The 18,660-nt window shown below is 41.3% G+C and overlaps 1 protein-coding gene across 8 annotated transcripts in view; it reads left to right on the top strand.

Annotated features, from left to right (window-relative positions):
- Positions 1-18,660, top strand: part of ablim2 (actin binding LIM protein family, member 2) — an 84,651-nt gene that overhangs the window by 43,036 nt on the left and 22,955 nt on the right. For all 8 annotated transcript variants that reach the window (XM_074623554.1, XM_074623547.1, XM_074623550.1 and 5 more), the window contains exons 3-8: positions 5,158-5,341; positions 9,302-9,414; positions 9,721-9,847; positions 10,194-10,287; positions 17,351-17,438; positions 17,851-17,909. In XM_074623554.1, coding sequence (XP_074479655.1) covers positions 5,158-5,341; positions 9,302-9,414; positions 9,721-9,847; positions 10,194-10,287; positions 17,351-17,438; positions 17,851-17,909 — 665 coding nt within the window. The remainder of the gene's footprint in view (positions 1-5,157; positions 5,342-9,301; positions 9,415-9,720; positions 9,848-10,193; positions 10,288-17,350; positions 17,439-17,850; positions 17,910-18,660) is intronic.

Raw genomic sequence — 18,660 nt, 5'->3', positions numbered from 1 at the left:
GCCGGAGTCGATAACGTTACTCGCTCTCGACGCCGCCGCTCTCTCTTGCTTCACCACTCACATGTCATACTATGTTATACTAGCTTGTTGTGAAGGAGGTTAAATACCGCTCCAAACTTACACTACATTACGGCGAGGAAAAAGTGGCATGACCATTTTCAAAGGGGTCCCTTGACCTCTGACCTCCAGATATGTGAATGTAAATGGGTTCTATGGGTACCCACAAGTCTCCCCTTTACAGACATGCCCACTTTATGATAATCACATGCAGTTTGGGGCAAGTCATAGTCAAGTCAGCACACTGACACACTGACAGCTGTTGTTGCCTGTTGGGCTGCAGTTTGCCATGTTGTGATTGGAGCATATTGTTTTATGCTAAATGCAGTACCTGTGAGGGTTTCTGTACAATATTTGTCATTGTTTTGTGTTCGTAATTGATTTCCAATGATAAATATATACATACATTTGCATAAAGCAGCATATTTGTCCACTCCCATGTTGATAAGAGTATTAAATACTTGACAAATCTCCCTTTAATGTACATTTTGAACTGATAAAAAATATGAGATTAATTTGCAACGAATCACCATTAACAAGCACGCGATTAATCTTGATTAAATATTTTAATCGATTGATAGCCCTAATAATGTTACAGAACTTCCAGTCAGTCAGAACCTGAAAACACTAATGTAGGCGGCACTATCATGGCAGGAAAAATAAATTGAACTTAAATTTCTTATTTTTTCTTGTAATTACAATTTTGACCAAATAAGTCAAAAGAAGGTTATAATGATTTATTATCAAAAACGCATTTTAATTTCGGTTTGACTTTAATTCTATAGTAGAATCTATGAGTAAAGAAATCATTTATTATAAGTAATGAATTCATCATTCTGTTTGGTTGCCGTCTGTTTTCTCTCAGAGCAAACTTGAAAGTGACTCTCCAGTCCCCACTCGATTAAACCCTAATATACTGACTTCCACATCCTGCTGTGCTTCATTTTCTCCAACCTCTCCCTGCTTTTGAACCCGTCCCTCATGTGTGAGGTATCAGGGAACGACGGATCGGAGAGACGAGAGCAACGAGAAAGGGATGATAGGAAGACGGCTTTACGGTTTTCCATTAGCGATGAGGGACAAAACTGAAAAACTTCCTCTCACTTATGTAATGCACTCAGACACACACACTTTTTGATGTGCATTAGAGGCTAGTTTGCCAGTAACTGTGCCTTTTCCTCTTTAGTATATGCACCATGCTGCTGTCCTGCAGAGGAAAACAATAATATAAAGTGGTTAGGGTTTTGCTGCTGTCACTGTTAAAAGGCTGTAATGCTTTCTGGTAGTGTGAACTCTATAAATGATGAATGGGCTCCAGCTTGAGCTCATATGGGCTCAGCTGAGCTGCTTAAGCAACTCAGTTAAAATACAGTAAGAAGAGGAGTGCGTGAGCCAGTTGGCAGCGCAGGTATAAATATACCGACGGACTGAAAGACGAGCTGACGGGAAGCTTCCCTCTGAGCCTGGATTTCTGTCTCCATCTCTCTCGATTCCTCTGTCTATGATACCAGAGCTGTTTTTCATTCTTTAGGGGCAAGTCCAAGTCAAATCTCAAGTATCAGAGCGTTTAGTCTCAAGTCATTTGAACCAAATCCAAGTCTTTCTAGACAAGTCAAGTCTAAAGTCTGTCAAAGTCAGTATAAAGTATACGTCTCAACTCATCCGAGACAATTACAAATCTATTCTCAAGTCTTTCAGAACAAGTCACAAGTCGAGTCTCAACTCATCCGAGACATGTCCAAGTCAAGTCCCAAGTCAGTCAAGCGAAGTCTCAAGTGGGATGTCAGGTCTTTCAAGACAAGTCCAAGTCAAGTATCAAGTCTGTCAGAGCGAGTCTCAAGTCAAGTTTCAAATTGTTCAACACAAGTTCAAGTCAAGTCTCAAGTCGTTCATAACAAGTTTCAAGTCATTCAAGACTCTCATTGTCATATTCATTTTTTATTGTTTGGGGATTTTACCAAGTCAAAACTTGATTTTGCTTTCATGTCTCAAGTCAAGTCTGACAGAAGTCAAGTCCAAGTCAAAGCTCAAGTATCAGAGCATTTACATAAAACAAATCCAAGTCTTTTTAGACAAGTCAAGTCTGAAGTCTGTCAAAGTCAGTATAAAGTATACATCTCAAGTCATTCAAGACAATTACAAATCTATTCTCAAGTCTTTCAGAGCAAGTCACAAGCCCTCATCCGAGACAAGTCCAAGTCAAGTCCCAAGTCAGTCAAGCGAAGTCTCAAGTTGGATTTCAGGTCTTTCAAGACAAGTCCAAATCAAGTATCAAGTCTGTCAGGGGGAGTCTCAAGTCAAGTCTCAAGTCGTTCATAACAAGTTTCAAGTCATTCAAGCCTAGTCTCTCATTGTCATATTTGTTTTTTTTATTTTTGTATTTTACCAAGTCAAAACTTGACTCTGCTTTTAAGTCTCAAGTCAAGTCTGACAGAGTCAAGTCCAAGTCAGTCAGATGTTTTAGAATTATTCAGTGTTATCAAAAGAGCTCTACGTAGTGACAGTACACTCAAATGATTCCTTGTTGAAAAGGTACTGTAAAGTAAATAAGTAAAATCTATTCTATCTATTCACGACACAGACACAAGTCAAGAGTGCTTTAAAACAAAAACAAAAACGTCCTGAGTTGAACCTATTATTTTCCATTTTGACTGATATACACAATGACCAAAGAGGTCAGGCAATGATAAAACAGCCACTTGTGTATCTCATCCATCCAGCGTTCCACTCTGCTGGTGTTTCCTCCATCAGCCCAGAGCATTATCTCACTCTAGACAGGTTGCCAGACATCTAAGCCGGATGTGAGGGAGCCGGTAGCAGCCGCTGGAAAGTATGTCGTCCACTTCCTGAGAAAACATTCCTGCTCGTATTGTTGTGGTCGTTTTATTAGCATGCCGTAACCCCTACGAGGAGGGCTTGATAACAGTTTGGATACAAACACTGGACAAAGGTTGTCCAACATGTCAGTTAAAGTTTTTACAAGGGGATAAAAAGGGTGGGAGAAGTGGATGTTACGCAACCAGTAGGAAAATGTTGAAGTTTAGTGTACGGAAATTAAGACTGAAGAATAACATCACAACTCTTCCTCTACATCCGTGTACTGTTGTGTCAGTGGATGTTCTCAGTCACTTTCGAATTCATCTAATCCCTGTAGAGAAACTGCCTCTAACACGAAAGAGAAAAAAAAAGCTCTAAAAACCCCACAACTTAATCCCAACTTCAGGATTTGTGCTTTCCTTTAAAGTAATACGACAGGTTTAGTGCCATTTTATGTACCGCAGACAAAATTCAGATAGAAACAACAACGAAGTACAACCAGTGTAGGGTTTTAATGGCCAATATTTGAACCACATTAACTGTGAGTGGTTATTTTGTTCATATTCAATTCCAATTGTATAAACTTAACTGATAATAAAAAGATATACTGTGTGAAGTGAGTGAAGTTGTAGTTTGGCGCACTCACCCAATACGGTCAGCGATGTCCGGATCGTTTCTAGAATGGCAGACTAACCGGGAGACGTTTCAAATGTTTCTTATCACACCGACTTTGAATCGAATCTGCAGTCGTACCAAGAAAATGCCAATATTAATTTGTTGTTCTAAAAAGCGTCACATTGCATACTCTAAAATGTTACATCCATGTAACGCTCCATGTGTATAAAACAACCGTTTGTATAACAAGAGATAAATGTAAACCAACTTGTCAAAATTACAATCCAAACATACGTCAAATAGCATTGAAGTCTATGGGAACTTTGGCTCTCCAACCCCCAAAAGGGGGCGGGGCCTTGACTTTTTGCGGAGTACCCGTATGTGCCGGTTTGATGTATAGAGTGTGAGGTTTAGTGAGCAGAACAGTGGAGATGGCTTTACTAGATCACAATGGTGTTAGTCTTTTTTCAACTTGCTATAGCCTAGTGTCTTCACTGGCATTGGAAAGTTGTAGGAGAAAACAACCATGTGGTTTCTCTGTATACACGGAAACTAACCTATGGTAGCTACAGCAGCTACTGTATGTATATAGGCTCCATTGGTATCTAACTGGTTTCAGTGGGCAGAAAGTTGGCCTGGGTTACACTGCTGGTTGGAGCTTTGTGTTTAATTGTTTTGATCTGTCTGACGGCTTCATAAACTTAAACCTTAATGAAACCCACCAGCACTGCTGCAACTGGGTTCTGGGTGTGCCTCGGTCTATCCTGTAATGTGTGCACGTCCTTAAAGTATGTGTTGTGGGTGACGTGATTCTGTCCACGCGTCTCCCTCCACCTTCTCACATTCCTGTGTGTCCTGAAAACCATATGTTATGTGTGTGATCTCATGTGTCACACCTTCACACACCCCTGCAGGTTTGTGTGTGTGTGTGTGTTTTCATGTGCTAAAGTTCACAGAGCAGTCACGGAGCACGGACACCAACCAATGCAAACGTTTATCTTTGCTGTCGGTTTTTCCAGAAAGAAAGAATGGAGGGAAAAGAGAGGTGTGGTGATGTTTTCGCTAAAGGAGTGGAAAAACAGAGTGGGATTTCCCCCTGAGGGTGTGGGCTGGGCTGTGATGTAATGTGGTCGCCATGGTTACTGTGTGTAATCATTGTGTGTTCGAGAGAGGGAGACGGTGACAGGGAGTTCCTGTCATGTATTGTTAATAGTCCGACAGTAGACACTGTGCAGTCTCCACACACACACACACACACACACACACACACATGCATGCATAGTAACACACCCATTCTCAAAGTGGGATGTTATGTAAGGGATAATGTACCGCGAGCCGGTCATTGTTGTGAAAGAATCCCCGACAGGGTGATGCTATAGCAGCTCTGGGAGCTGTACTGAGCTTCTAATTGACCAATAAAATGCATTATAAAGCACATAAATAGGGAGATTTAGAAATGATAACGAGATTAACACAGACAACTTAGAATACGTCAGTAAATATCCCACTCGTGTAATTTTGAAGCCTTTATATGTCTTTAAAAAGGTGGTTGTTAACATCACTCTTCTTCTGTCCATCCTTCCCTTCCCCCATCCCCTGTTCCCTCTCTCCTTCCTATACCCCTTCGCCCTTCCTGCCTCCATCTCTTCGTCCTCTCCCTTATCGCAGTATGCGGTGCTGAACTGGCCCAGGGAGGCTTCTTCGTGCGGCAGGGTGAATACATCTGTACTCTGGACTACCAGCGACTGTACGGGACTCGCTGCTTCAGCTGCCAGGACTTCATTGAGGGGGAGGTGGTGTCCGCCCTGGGAAAGACCTACCACCCTCGCTGCTTCGTCTGCGCCTCCTGCAAGTAAGAAACAGGGATGTGGAAAGTATTTACAAAGTATATTTAAGTATTATTTAGCTGCTTCTTCAGTTGTTTTCTTTCAAGACTTGATAGTTATCTCTGACTTTAACAACAGCGAGTTGTGTTAGTCTTGAGTCTTATGACTGATGCCCTCCTCAAGTGGAAGAAAGATGACCTGTAAAAGCAGCATAATCATAAAGCTGGCTAGTTACTGTGAACAGTGACACATTTCTGCTAATAGATGCCCCTAAATGCTACACACTGGCCCTTTAAACCTCACATTATGACATGAATACTAAACTTAAGGACTCAACTTGGGACTATGTCTCCTAAAAGGATGATTGTGTTTGTGCAGACCCAACAATTGCCTATATGCATCATCACTGCTGCTGCTACTTATATTAGAGGCAAAGGCAAAGCAAGATTATTAGTGTAGCACATTTCATACACAAAGGCAATTCAAAGTGCTTTCTATAATGCTTTAAAATATGAAATAAGACATGCAGATATCAGGTATTAGAGACCATGGCAGCAATATTATTAATGTGCTGAAGTTGGCTGACACTTTACAGAATCAAACATCCCCACCTATTTCTCTATCTCTTTAACTTTTATCCAAATTAAAATACAATAACACTTGCAAGGAGATGTAGATACTCTAACTATTTTTTATTTATAAATCTTTAATTGAAATTCCAACCCTAAACCTAACATTTATGGGACTTTTTAACCCTAACCCTTATTCGTTTGTAAAGTGTCTTCAGGTCTCAAAATGTCTTAAACCATTAATACACATTTAAATATCACATCATATGTGACTTACAGTATGCTGTAGAGACAGCCAGATACTGTTTCAGAATTGAATAGGCTTACTGTAATGCAGAACGTATGTATCATCATCAGCTGGTTGCCTGACCCCTCCCTGTCCTTTCCCGTGTCTAAAGGTTCAAAATTGAAATGTAAAAACATTTTTTTCAGCAGTGTGTTTTACACACATCATCAGCAAACTATAATACACGCACATGTATAGATAAAGGAAAGCACATGAAGACACGTGTCACTGGTCAGAGGCATCTTCACCTGTTTCTGTGTATGTGTGTGACCAGTGTTGTTACTAAGGCATAGAAAGGTAATGGGAGCCTCTCGCAGGCAGGAATTCTAAGTGTGTGGTTAGTCAGTGCAGCCACTTAGTCCATTCCCACAGCTAGTGTTAAGTGTCTTTGGAACTAGGGGTGGGTTTTCTCTCTCTCTGTGTGTGTGTTTGTGTGCTATCATTCTTTGGTGATCCCCATACTGAACCTGAGATCAGAATGTTCCAGTGTGGCATTTGAGGTTTGTAATGTGATCACCAAACTCCTCTTATAACAAATATTGCTTTTGTGGCGGCAAAACACACAGGCTTTATTGTGCAGAATATAAAAATAGGGCTGAGGGAAAGAGAGCGAATGCTGCCCTCAGCTGTGTGTGTGTTTGTGTGTCTCATGGTTACATTATTGATCTGCAATAATAAGTACTCTAGCTGTGTTTTTCACCCTCACCGTCTGGGTTTCGTCCGTCTGCATGTGTCTACCTCATGCATGCAGGTGCTGCTTCACAATTCAACTGCAACAATACATGTATATATCTGCCTCTATCTCTCTACATACCTGTACTTCATTATAAGGGGTCAGATCACATATTCATTACCTCTGATATACACTGAGGCATCACAAAAACACAAAGAATATTCCCTCTAAATGAGCTCAGTTTCAATAACAAAAAAAGAAAATTGAACCAACACACATTTGTGCACAATCAGCAAACCTGATACTGGAGTGAAATATACTAAAGATCATGTTATCATGTATCATGTATTCTTCTGTAAGGAGCATAAGGTGAAATTATGACACTTTGTCTTATAAACCAGACACAGAGTCTGGAGCTATAGCAGATCTGTGAGGCTGTAGGGCCTATCTGGAGACATTGATGCTTTGACCTAAATGCTTTGACTTTAATCTGCTGACGTGCTCACAATGACACTGCTGAGTAGAGATTTCTGGCACAACTTCACCTACTTCCAGGGTGCAGGCAGAAGGAAAAAACATCTGAAGAGGTAAAACTCCGGCAACACTTGTTGTGTGCAGAACAACTGTATTGTGAGCCCATTGTGTTTTGGCTTGTGGCCTCTTTCGGGGTCAGCATAAAACACATTGTAAACAACAATCAAACAGGGGAAGTATGGAACAGAACAACATTTTGAAATATAAAAGAACAAGCAATCAAATACATCCACCCTTATATCAGCCAATGGGGCACACATAGATGTGCTGGATACAGTATACGGTCATGTGGCTTCAGGCCAATCACATACCCAAACTGGCAGAGCGGTGACGGGAGAGCCCAAAAGATATACTGTAGGTGTCACCATATGGTCCAAGAGAAATGCATCTAAGGGACAGCGCTCAGATTTATGCAGAGGAGGCCTTAACCTAAAACACACACACAAAAGAGTGGAGTTATCAGTGGTGATGGAGAGGTCATGGACGGGAGATGGGCAACGGGACACACAGAGATTCATTCCGTCACCTTATGTCTTTACATCGTTCGCCAATTTCATGAATAAAAAATTATTTATTTGTATAGCTTAACAAAAGGGAGTTAAATCAAAAATATATTTCCCTAAAACAATTATAGGTTGTATTTGAGGACAGGCCAAGCTATGTACTGTAAGTGAGACTTTAAAACAGATTTACGTACTAAATATATCAACCTTAAAAACTTTTTGGTACTGTTTATACATGAATATCCTATAATCTCAGCCCAGCCTGCCTGGGTGTATTCATCTGTCAGTAGCTGGCTGTGACAGCGTGACAGCAGCTCTAATATCACATTTCTGAGCTGGAGGAAGCAGCATGTGGCAGCCAGTCAGAGCCCTGCTCTGCCAAGTCATCGTCACTCCTTCTGTACTTGACTCAGTGATGTCGTGTTGGAGCAGCATCAAAGAAACAGCCAGGAGACATTAACATTGCTTCATTGTGTTCATAATGTCCCTCTTAACAGTTTGATGGCTTTTGTCTCTAAAGGGGTTTTGGCTGGTAAATGAAAATACAATTAATCAATGAATTATTTTGATAATTTCCTAACAGCAACTTCCATGTCTGAATGTTGGAGCCAGTGTCAATTAGGGATGAGGAAATTGCTGACAGCTGTTGTTGCCTGTTGGGCTTCAGTTTGCTATGTTATGGTTAAAGCATATTTTTTATGCTAAATGCAGTACCTGTGAGGGTTTCTGGACAATATTTGTCATTGTTTTGTGTTGTTAATTGATGTCCAATAACAAATATATACATATATTTGCATAAAGCAGCATATTTGTCCACTCCTATGTTGATAAGAGTGTTAAATACTTGACAAATCTCTTTTTAAGGAACATTTTGAACAGATAAAAACGTGCCTAATTAAATATTTTAATCCATTGACAGCCCTAAAAGACACTCATAAATACAGAAATAATAAATTCTTAAATTAAATTAAATGAATGTAAAAAGGTATGACATATTAAACAACATTTAATAAACAAAACAAACTTTTTTATAAATCTATGTGGTAGCTATAAAACGTTCTCTGGTGGGTTGAGTATTTAGACACATGAAGTCAGCATTTCTAAAATCCTGGCTATGGCCCTGCTCAGCATGTCACGACAGTCTGTTCCTTTTACTAAAAATGTCCATTAAATGTTCCTCTTTCATAATAAAAAACACATCTATTCATCATTATATTATTATTGTTCTGACTTCATATATCAGATCAGAGAACTCATTCAGGTCTGGGAAGGATTTTACTAATCTCTCTGCCTTATAAAGCTGCTGAGCCCAGACAGTTGTCACTGTTGGTGGTCTAAATGTCTTAGAATAACTTTGGGAAGTATGAACCGTATGAGTCAAAGCCCTCCTCTGATGTTCTGTCTGTTTTTCTGTTTTGCAGACAGCCTTTCCCGGCCGGCGACCGAGTGACATTTAATGGGAAGGAGTGTATTTGCCAACAGTGTACCCAGCCTCTCCCTGCCAACAGCCCTGCACCCATCCAGGCTGTCCACAGTCAGTACTTTGTTTATGTCTCTGTCTCTCTCTGGGACTGTCTCTCTAAAGCAGAAATCATGCCAAAAGTAGACTTTTGCAACTTGCACAGTATGATTTGTCACACTGCTCATTATCACAGTCTCCTGCTCCGTCTTTTAAATTTGCACTTTCTTAAATTGTGTAAAGTCATTCCACCCTCAGGACACCCATAGTGTCCAATGTTCATGTTGTCCTTTTGCTTAATGAAACCAAAGTACTCTTCCACGCAGAGAAAAGTCAACTTTAGTGTCATTTCATCCTCTGCTTTTCATCATCTCTCTGCAGACTGCTGTGGCTGTGGGAAGGAGTTTAAGAATGAACAGTCTCTCGTAGCGCTGGACAAGCACTGGCACCTGGGCTGCTTCAAATGTAAAGTCTGCAACAAGGTGCTCAATGCCGAGTACATCAGCAAGTGAGTCGGTTTGGCTGCTGTATGCGGTTCTGTAACTACTTCATTAATACTGTACTATCACCTCTGTGACGAGAGATCCTGCATTTGAAGCTGTCATCAGAGGGTTAGTGTTGGATGTCACAATACTTTCTGTCACCTATTTATTTGGTCAAGTCTGGTACAAATAGAGAACGGATGTGTGCAGCAGGAGCTCCACCCGGACAGCTCAGACTCTGATGATCTGACAGTCTCCTGACACATGTGAAGTGTCTCTGATGCTCTGTCCTGTCTCCTGACACATGTGAAGTGTATCTGATGCTCTGCGCCGTCTCCTGTCCTGCTGACTTGTCCTGTGTTGTTCCATTAGGGATGGGATCCCGTTCTGCGAGATGGACTACCACGCCATGTTTGGCATCCAGTGCGAGAGCTGCAAGAAGTACATCACCGGAAAAGTCCTGGAGGTAACATTACAGAAGCACTACTCAAACACAGCTTAAACAATTTCTCTCTAGACGGATAAACAGGTGAGGTATGGAAAGAGAAACAGGGAGGAAACAGGTGAATAGACAGAATTATGATGATGGATTTATTGATAGAATACACAGAGAAAACTGTAGCTAGATAAGAGAGAGATACACAGACATAAAGCACTTTTTAAGAAAACAAATGAACTTGAATGCAACTAAGGTTGCTCGATTTTTGAAAGACAAAAACATACTGTGTGATATTCCACAAATGACAGTGAGAGCACATTTCCATAAAGTTACGGGACTCACAAGAGACAGTTTGAAAAGAGATGATACAACTCAACAGCGTCTTTTGTCTTTCTGTAGAGCCTCCCTGCCTGGTATACGCCCATGTCTTTTCAATTTAATGTGCCCCTGTAGTAACGCAGGCTGGCTGTTATACATTTGTAGTCTCCAACTTCTTGTGTGTACACAAGCTTGTCATTTTTTATCAAAGAACCAAATAGTCTCTAATGCAGCTTCTCATCTTTTGTACTGATGATTCAACAGGAAGTTTTTCTCAAACAAATCAACGTGATTTTTACTTCCCTTCGTCTTTGCAAATCTATTATCTCAGACTCGACAAAAGACACGTTACCGTCTGTTTATAAAGAGGAGTAGTGCTTCCCATAACTAGTCAGTTGACTTTGACATGTTAAATTGGTATAAGGCCCCTTTATGTATTGATCCTGCATCCACCATGCATCATGCAGCATGCCCCTTTAAATGGCATTGTTCATCTTGTTGTTCTTCCTGCGTTCTACTGTCATTATTTTGCATAATGTATCCTGTTATTTTACATTCTTTATACTTCTCATATTTCCACTGAACGGATTCCAGCGTTGACCCCGTTTCCCCAAAGCACTCATTAATATTTAATCCGATTTTTATGCTCCGCTAATGCAAATACATGAGAAATGCTTTTAGAAAAGCTACCTGTGCGTATGTACAGATCTGGGACCAGCTCCTAACTTTAACGAAGTTTGACATCGTCAATAAGTAAATGTCCCTATGAGTAGGAAAAGGAACAGAGGGGCAGCTCTGCTGAGGTTATGCACCCGTCCCTCAGTAGCCTGCTGTGTGTCGGTCCTCAGGGAACAAACCAGCCTCCATCTCCTCTGTTGTTGGGCCTGCTTGGCTATTCAGCACAATCTCTCTCTTTCTCTCTCTCTCTCTCTCTCTCTCTCTTTTTTGGCTATGGGCTAATGGCTTTGACCTCATCTCTCCTGCACACACACACATATTTTACCTCTCCTTGTTCCTGGTCGTCCTGTCCTCCTCAGGCAGTTCATGCATTCATAGTCACTCACTCTACGGTCTGTCTCTGTGTGCCTAAAAGAAAGCTACACAGTTTCTTGTTCTAGAAAATACCCACAGCACCTTTCAAGAAACCCAAGGACGCTTTACAAAGAGGGCACACAAAATGTGTCCAGGGATGAAGCATTTCTGATTTCAGGAGGGGAGAGAGTTCTCAGAGGTCAGGGGGGCTGGCTGCGACGCTGAAGGCTCTGTCGCCGAAAGTTCGCAGCCTGGTGTGGTGCGTGGAGAGCAGACCAGTGTCGGAGGAGGTCAGAGGTCAAATGGACATGACAGTGTGTCCTCGCCAAAATTTAGCGTGCGATTGGAGCGTTATTTAACCTCCTTAGTGACAAGCTAGTATGACGTGGTTGGTACCAATAGATTCCTTAGAATTTGTAGTTTCATATAATACCACTCCAGCTTTAAAACTGAGCCGCTACACCACTACCTTTCAAAAGATCGATAACGCGTTAAAGAAATTAGTGGTGTTAAAACGAATTTGCGTTAACCTGTTATTACAACGTTAACTTTGACAGCTCTACTGTAAACATATTGATACTAACATCATGTGATCCTGATAGATTGGAGAGTATCCTGAGCCAATCATTGTCAGAAGACATTGAGTGCAGTTACTGTCATGTGCAGCTAGATTCATTGTTTCTCCTGTTATTTGTAGGTCAACTATAATCCCTGTTTGTTAGAGACCCTGTTTGAAACCAGAGTGGAAACATGGTTCAATCAAAATGTTTATTATATCTCAGACATTATTAGCATGGTAAGCAGAGATAAGTGATTGTAGTGATGTATAAATATGTTGCTATTAATCTCTAGTTGTCACTTTATTGGAAACTCAGTACTGTGTCCGTGTTGTGATCCTCTAGAAATGATGACTTTGTGATACTGACTTTCGTCGTAACCATTTATACTTACCATTCAAGGAATTCCCCTTAGCAACTACTGTATATACTCTTAAAAACTACACATGCATGAGGTTCAAGCCTGCAGGATGAGTGGTGAAGAAAAGACAGTCCAGTAGGAGTGAGGAGAGAGAGTGACAGGACTGGATTAGAAAGAGTCCATGAGGCAGGTAGAATCAGTGCAGGGCAGGGCAATGTAGCTCTAGTGAAGCACTCTGTTGTTGTGCAGTGATGGAGGGATGGGACATGGGATACTCTCCCTGGGCGGAGAGAGGGATGAGAGGAGGAGGAGGAGGAGGAGAAGAAAGCTTTTAGACAGGGGGTCTGGAAGCTCCCGCTGTGACCTCCGGACAACAATCCCTCTCTCTCTTTCTCTCTGTTCTTTCATCACATGGCGGTCTCTCCCATTCTCTGCTTTCATTTACACCTCTCAGGTTCCAGTGTCTGGAGAACAGGTCGCTGTGTTTCTCTCAGTGTGTGTGTGTGTGTTTGTGTGTAAATGACATCATCCACTTCCTACAGTATCTTATGTTTATTTTGCTCAAGACCTGTTTTTCCTCACTTCTGTTCTCCTTCATTACCTCATTCCTTAACCTCTTACGGTACGTGTCCAAAGCCTCCGTCCTTTCCACGCTTCCCATTCATTGTCTATGTAAGCAGTCGTGCAATGCATTCTGGTAGCGTGGCGGCGCGATTCGAGAGACGGGGCGCCGCGTTGGCCGCTCCTCATTTGCATAGAGTCGAGGTCTAGGCTACTTTATGAAAAATCAGGGGCGTCCGGCGTGACTCGCCGCCTCTGGAAACTCCCTAGAAACTTTAAAACGAACCGCTGTCGATCCAAAATGAAGGCAGATTCAGCAACTGCATGGATTATTTCTCACATTAACACATTTTGGTGAACTATTTTCGTGATATAAGAGAAGAAAGTTTCCAAACGAGCCGTCATGTTGTTTCCGGTTTGAAAGCTGGAAGCAGCAGCCCATGGAGGGAAAGCGTTCGTCCAATCAGGCGCCGAGTGCCTTGTCTCTACAGGCAGCCCATGAAGCGTCCAATGCTGGGAAGCGAGGTGAAGTTCATAATTCACGTTCATATTGTATGATATTAAAGATTATACTACATGCAAACTAAAAAACATGAAATCAAACTTCCTATAATTCCGCTGAGAGATCCAGCCATGCTTAATAAATACAGTTGGTATCCTGTGTTATTTTTAAATCAGATGCCTCAGAAGCCATTTTCCAGCCTCTCTACCTGTGCTGGGCTGCACTTTGAAACAGTTAACAGAGACACTGAGCATTCAAAATGTCATGACATTTTGGTTGAGATCAAAGAGTGCGCTTTGTGTGGAGTCAATAACTGGAGGAGGTTGAGGTTGTGCCTCCATCTTCGTTGCTCAGCGGCTCATTTCCGTGGCCGTGCTGGTATTTAGTTTAGCTATTCCCAGAAATCATCCTCAGTCAGATCAGCTGTGATGTTTTTTTCCTTGGATATGCTGTTAGGACCTCTGCACTGTAACAGCAGTATGAGGTGTGATCACCAAAAAGGTGCGGTGTAGCAACTCATCATGTAATAACTGCACATAATGTAACAATTATTTAGGAAACTCTCAGAATCCCATGCTTGTGAGGTATATCTGTTGCCAGGAAGTTTTCTTTTTCCCCCCCGGGAATAGAGTCTGTAAGGCAAGGTTTCAGTATGCTTAAACCAAAGTGCTTGTCAGATCGACTAACGGCACCTTTTCCCACGGCAGAAATGGAAAGAAGGCTAACTTTTCAAAGAGACAATCCAACAGTAAGTCCACTTTACGCAGTGATTGGCCAGATGTGCAGAGATGTGGAATTAGACCAAGTTTTCTCTCAAGGTTTCTGTTCTCATTCTTCAGCTACTTCTGTCACCTTCGATGTGTACAACCAAGTGTAAGACCCTAAATACTGCCGAGGAGAGACTTTAGAAGCGTGCGTTATCAAAGATTATCATAGATTGAATTTCTGTTGTGTTGGATTGTAGGTGCACTTGACTTGATAAAGGACTGACCTAGTCCATGAAAAGCATCACTGACTCTCTCTGTGTGTCTGTGCCGTAGCCGACTCACCGAAATCTATTCCAATCTTCTAAATGGATCACCTCTCTCGTCTGACTGCCTCTGCAGTTGCAGGATGAGGCTATATGGACGGGTCATTAGAGAGACGGTCATTTTGAGGAAGCGGTATATAATTGGGGGTAATAAAGAGGTAGAAAATGACGCGGCGGCTCGTTGCAAACCTCACCACTCGATCTCTCCCAGCTCTTTACTACAGCTGGTTCAGAAACCCTAAACTCTGCAGGAGTCTCAGCCTCAACCCCTCAGTAAAACATCCAATGATCAGCTTTCAAGTTCATCCCCCCTCCTCTTCCTTGACTAATGCAAGGACACTGAATATGATCATTTTCCCCCTCGTGCTGCCTTGAGTTCTGACAAAGGAAGGATTTGATTGCAGCGCTATCTCTTTTCCGGCCCTTTCCTACTTTCCATGTTTGAATTTCAATCCAGATCCGGGCTTTTAAGTCAACTTCCTCTGTATATCTTATCTGTTTCAGTTCGGTTCAACTATGAGCTTTTGGCAATGCATCCATAGCATGCTGCCAATATTCAACAAGCATCTGACCTATGTTTTTCTTCTCAATAATACCTGGAGTCTCCCTGCTCCTTGGTCATGTCTCTGGTTGCTTCCTCTCTCCATCTGCTGCCCATTTGGTCCAGATAAGCAGATTATGTAGGGTGTTATTCAAGCAATAGGGTGTCGACATCCTGTTTTCTGGTGTCGTTCCATATTGAGATGACGCAGCAAAGCGGAGGGACCTCAGAGGGATTGTGCGTAATCAGGCCTTTGGGAGGCAGCGATCGGCAGACATCAGACGACTGTTTCGCAAGAAGAGAAAAAGAACGACATGAAGTACCATCTTGAGTCGTTTAGTTTATAATTGAGTCAATCAATCATACGTGTTTTCAACAAGAAAATCTGCACAACAGAGTGAGATAATTATATATGATTCCAATGATGGTTTTTGTTGTCACAACACAAAACAGAGTAAGACGCTATTGAGAAAATCACCATTGAACAAGTGGAATGGTATTCAGATTACCCAACGGACTGAATGACGTGTTAAAAAGGAGGTGGTTTGGGGAGAATATCAGGTTTTTGGAACAAAGATTTGCTAGTTTCAATCCATGATTGGAAAACGAATAGCTCAACTCAACTGTAACAACTAGGCTACTACTGAGGTGCTCTTAAACAAGGCACTAAAACTGCCTCCGATGGTTGCTCCCAGTTGTAGAGGTCTTCATGGGTCCAAAGCGCTGGACCCAATCTGATATGGACCCATTGAAAATCTACCCAAACCCAACATGAAACTGGATCCAGAGGAACCCAAGCACAGTCAGACCCAATCTGAATAGACCCTAGGATAACTAGACCCAAACAGTTCCCAATAGAACAACATTGGCAGCAGAATATTGGACCCGGCCCAACTGGGGTCGCAGGTTGGGTCTCAGAGGACCACGTGGACCCCTTTAAGACCTCTATGTCCCATCGGCCCTATGGGTTTCACAAGCCCATAAACAATTCACACAATAACTTCAAAAGCAATATCACAGACACATCCATCACCATGACGACCCCCCTCCTTTCACACTGCCTTGTGGGTTCTTACTGGAGCTCTGGATAACATATCTGCCCCCGTTAGCTTCTAAATGTCAAGCCTTGTAATATCAACTCCAACACACGGTCTGCTCTCTGCTTACTCACTGTTTGGTTTATTGGAAAATCTGCTGGAAGCTTTGGACAGTTTGAGTTGTTAACGGACAATCTGAAGCTGCTAAACAACTAATGTTTAGTGTATGTATCTTGGATTTTTTCCTTTGCTGTTGATGAATATTGATCAGTCACAAGTATGTAAGTCTTTAAAAAAAACTCAATTTGATTGGAAGGCTTTCATACCCATGTTTCTCTGCACTGAATGCAACTGCAGTGCTCCTTACTCAGCACAAGTGTTCCACCTTGTGGCTATATAATAAAACACACATTTTTCTTTGTCATTTTGTATTATTTATGCTGCATCAGCCTTTTTAATAAGCTAATTATGACATTTCTATTAAAGTGTATATGTCTACGGAAGACGAATCCTGCTAGGAAAAGAAAAAAAAAGAAGATAAAATAATAATAATAATAATTTTAAAATACTCACAACTCAAAATCATATGAGGTACTGGGTCAAGTTTGTTTGATTTTGGACTTTCTTCATTATTAGATAAAAAGTCAAACTGACTGATTTTTGTAATAATTTGTAACCTTGTATCTATTTTTTTCTTCTTTTCCTAGTGGAAATGGCTTTCTACTGCTGATTTTAAAGGACAAAGATTGCTGTTATTGGTTCTTTTCTGTTTTAAAGAGCCACTCCACTGATCTTTATAAATCTAATTTTACTATGGAAGTACTTATGTAGTGATGTCATCGAGTTATCTGAGTTTGGACATTATACAAAATCAGAAAACACACACTGGTAGTGGAGAGTTTGAAAAACGTTGGCATTTATCTGGTAGGGAATGCTATCGAGTTGCATTATGGGACGTGTAGGACGCTGTTTTCCTATAGACTATAAAGTCAGTATATCTGGGCTCTTTTTTACCTGTCTCTTATAAGTCCCCCAACTTATTGAAGTGAAATTCTTAATTGCTTTAGTACCCCTTTAACAATTCCCCTAAATACACCAAAACCAACAATGCGTACATGTGTCATAACCTGTTCTTGTTTAATGCTCAACAGGCTGGAGAGAAGCACTACCACCCCACATGTGCCCGCTGTGCCCGCTGTGAGCTGATGTTTGCAGAGGGAGAAGAAATGTACCTGCAAGGTAAGAGAAGTTTTTGGGGCTCAAGACAAATACCTTCAAATCTGGTAGCTATCTTATCTTTCAGTATAGCTCCAAACCAATCAGGGATCTGCCTGACCTCAAAGGATGCACTCCTAAAACACATGACTGTCTATTATTAGACAATAAGAAGCTAAAGAAGAGCTTAAGATGTAGTGGTGATATCAGACTGAGTGGGACTGTCTGTGGTCTCTACTGTTGTTGAACAGTCTGATGGCAGTGTGCACTAATGAGCGCCTGGGTGGGATGATACACATGAGTTACTATAATGTTATAATTCATCGTGTGAGGATCATGAATGTCTGAACAAATTCTAAAATGTGAATGGACACATGTGAAATGTTGGAAACGATCCCAATGTGACAGCTGCCTCTCTTTGTCTCTGTGTCTTCAGGATCTTCTATCTGGCATCCTCCATGCAGACTAGCAGCCAAGCAGGAGGAGAAGAGTAAGGTGGGTGAAAGGACGGCCGAGCCACAACTACTGTATACCTGTCAAAAGATATGATGAGATGCTTGAGGCTATTTGTCACAAACCCTCAAATGGAAGCAAAATAGATCCACATTAGAGCCTAAACATAAAAAAAACTAAAACATTGTTACTTGAATGTCATTTTGGAAGATTTGAGATGTTATTTTTAATTGTACAGCTGTAAATAGGGAGATAAGATTGGCTAAAATTGAAGGCTAAGAATATCTCTAATAACTAATTTATGAAAACTGAAAGCTGTAAAGATGCAAAATACATTTTTTTTGCAGTTTTTATTCCGTAAAGAAAGCAACCTACTGTTTCAAACTACCAAAAAGATTTAGTTTTAGGAAGTTTTAAGACCTTTTTCATAAATCTTTTGACAGCTTTTATCATATGTGGACTACTGAGAAATTGACTAGCTCTCATTGAGACCCACACAGACACTTCTCTGTACCGGTCCTTTTGATTTTGCACAGCATAAAAGGATTATTAGACCAGTATTGCGAGCAGTTGTAAATGTTATCACTGGAAATACATTTATTTAGCACTCTGGCGCTCTGTCAGGGAGTCCACAAAATAATTAGCTATAAATTATAACATTGTGCAGTATCATTAAAAAGTGCATATCTACAGATGGGGACCATTTGCACCAATAAAACAAACATATTGTGTCCATTACTCCCACCCACGTTAGAAACTCTGATATGACTGTCACACACAGCAATAAGGTCAT

The sequence above is a fragment of the Sebastes fasciatus genome, chromosome 22, assembly GCF_043250625.1.
Source record: "Sebastes fasciatus isolate fSebFas1 chromosome 22, fSebFas1.pri, whole genome shotgun sequence".
NCBI lineage: Eukaryota > Metazoa > Chordata > Actinopteri > Perciformes > Sebastidae > Sebastes > Sebastes fasciatus.
The sequence above is the reverse complement of the archived record's forward strand: the minus strand, read 5'-3'. Positions and strand labels throughout refer to the sequence as shown.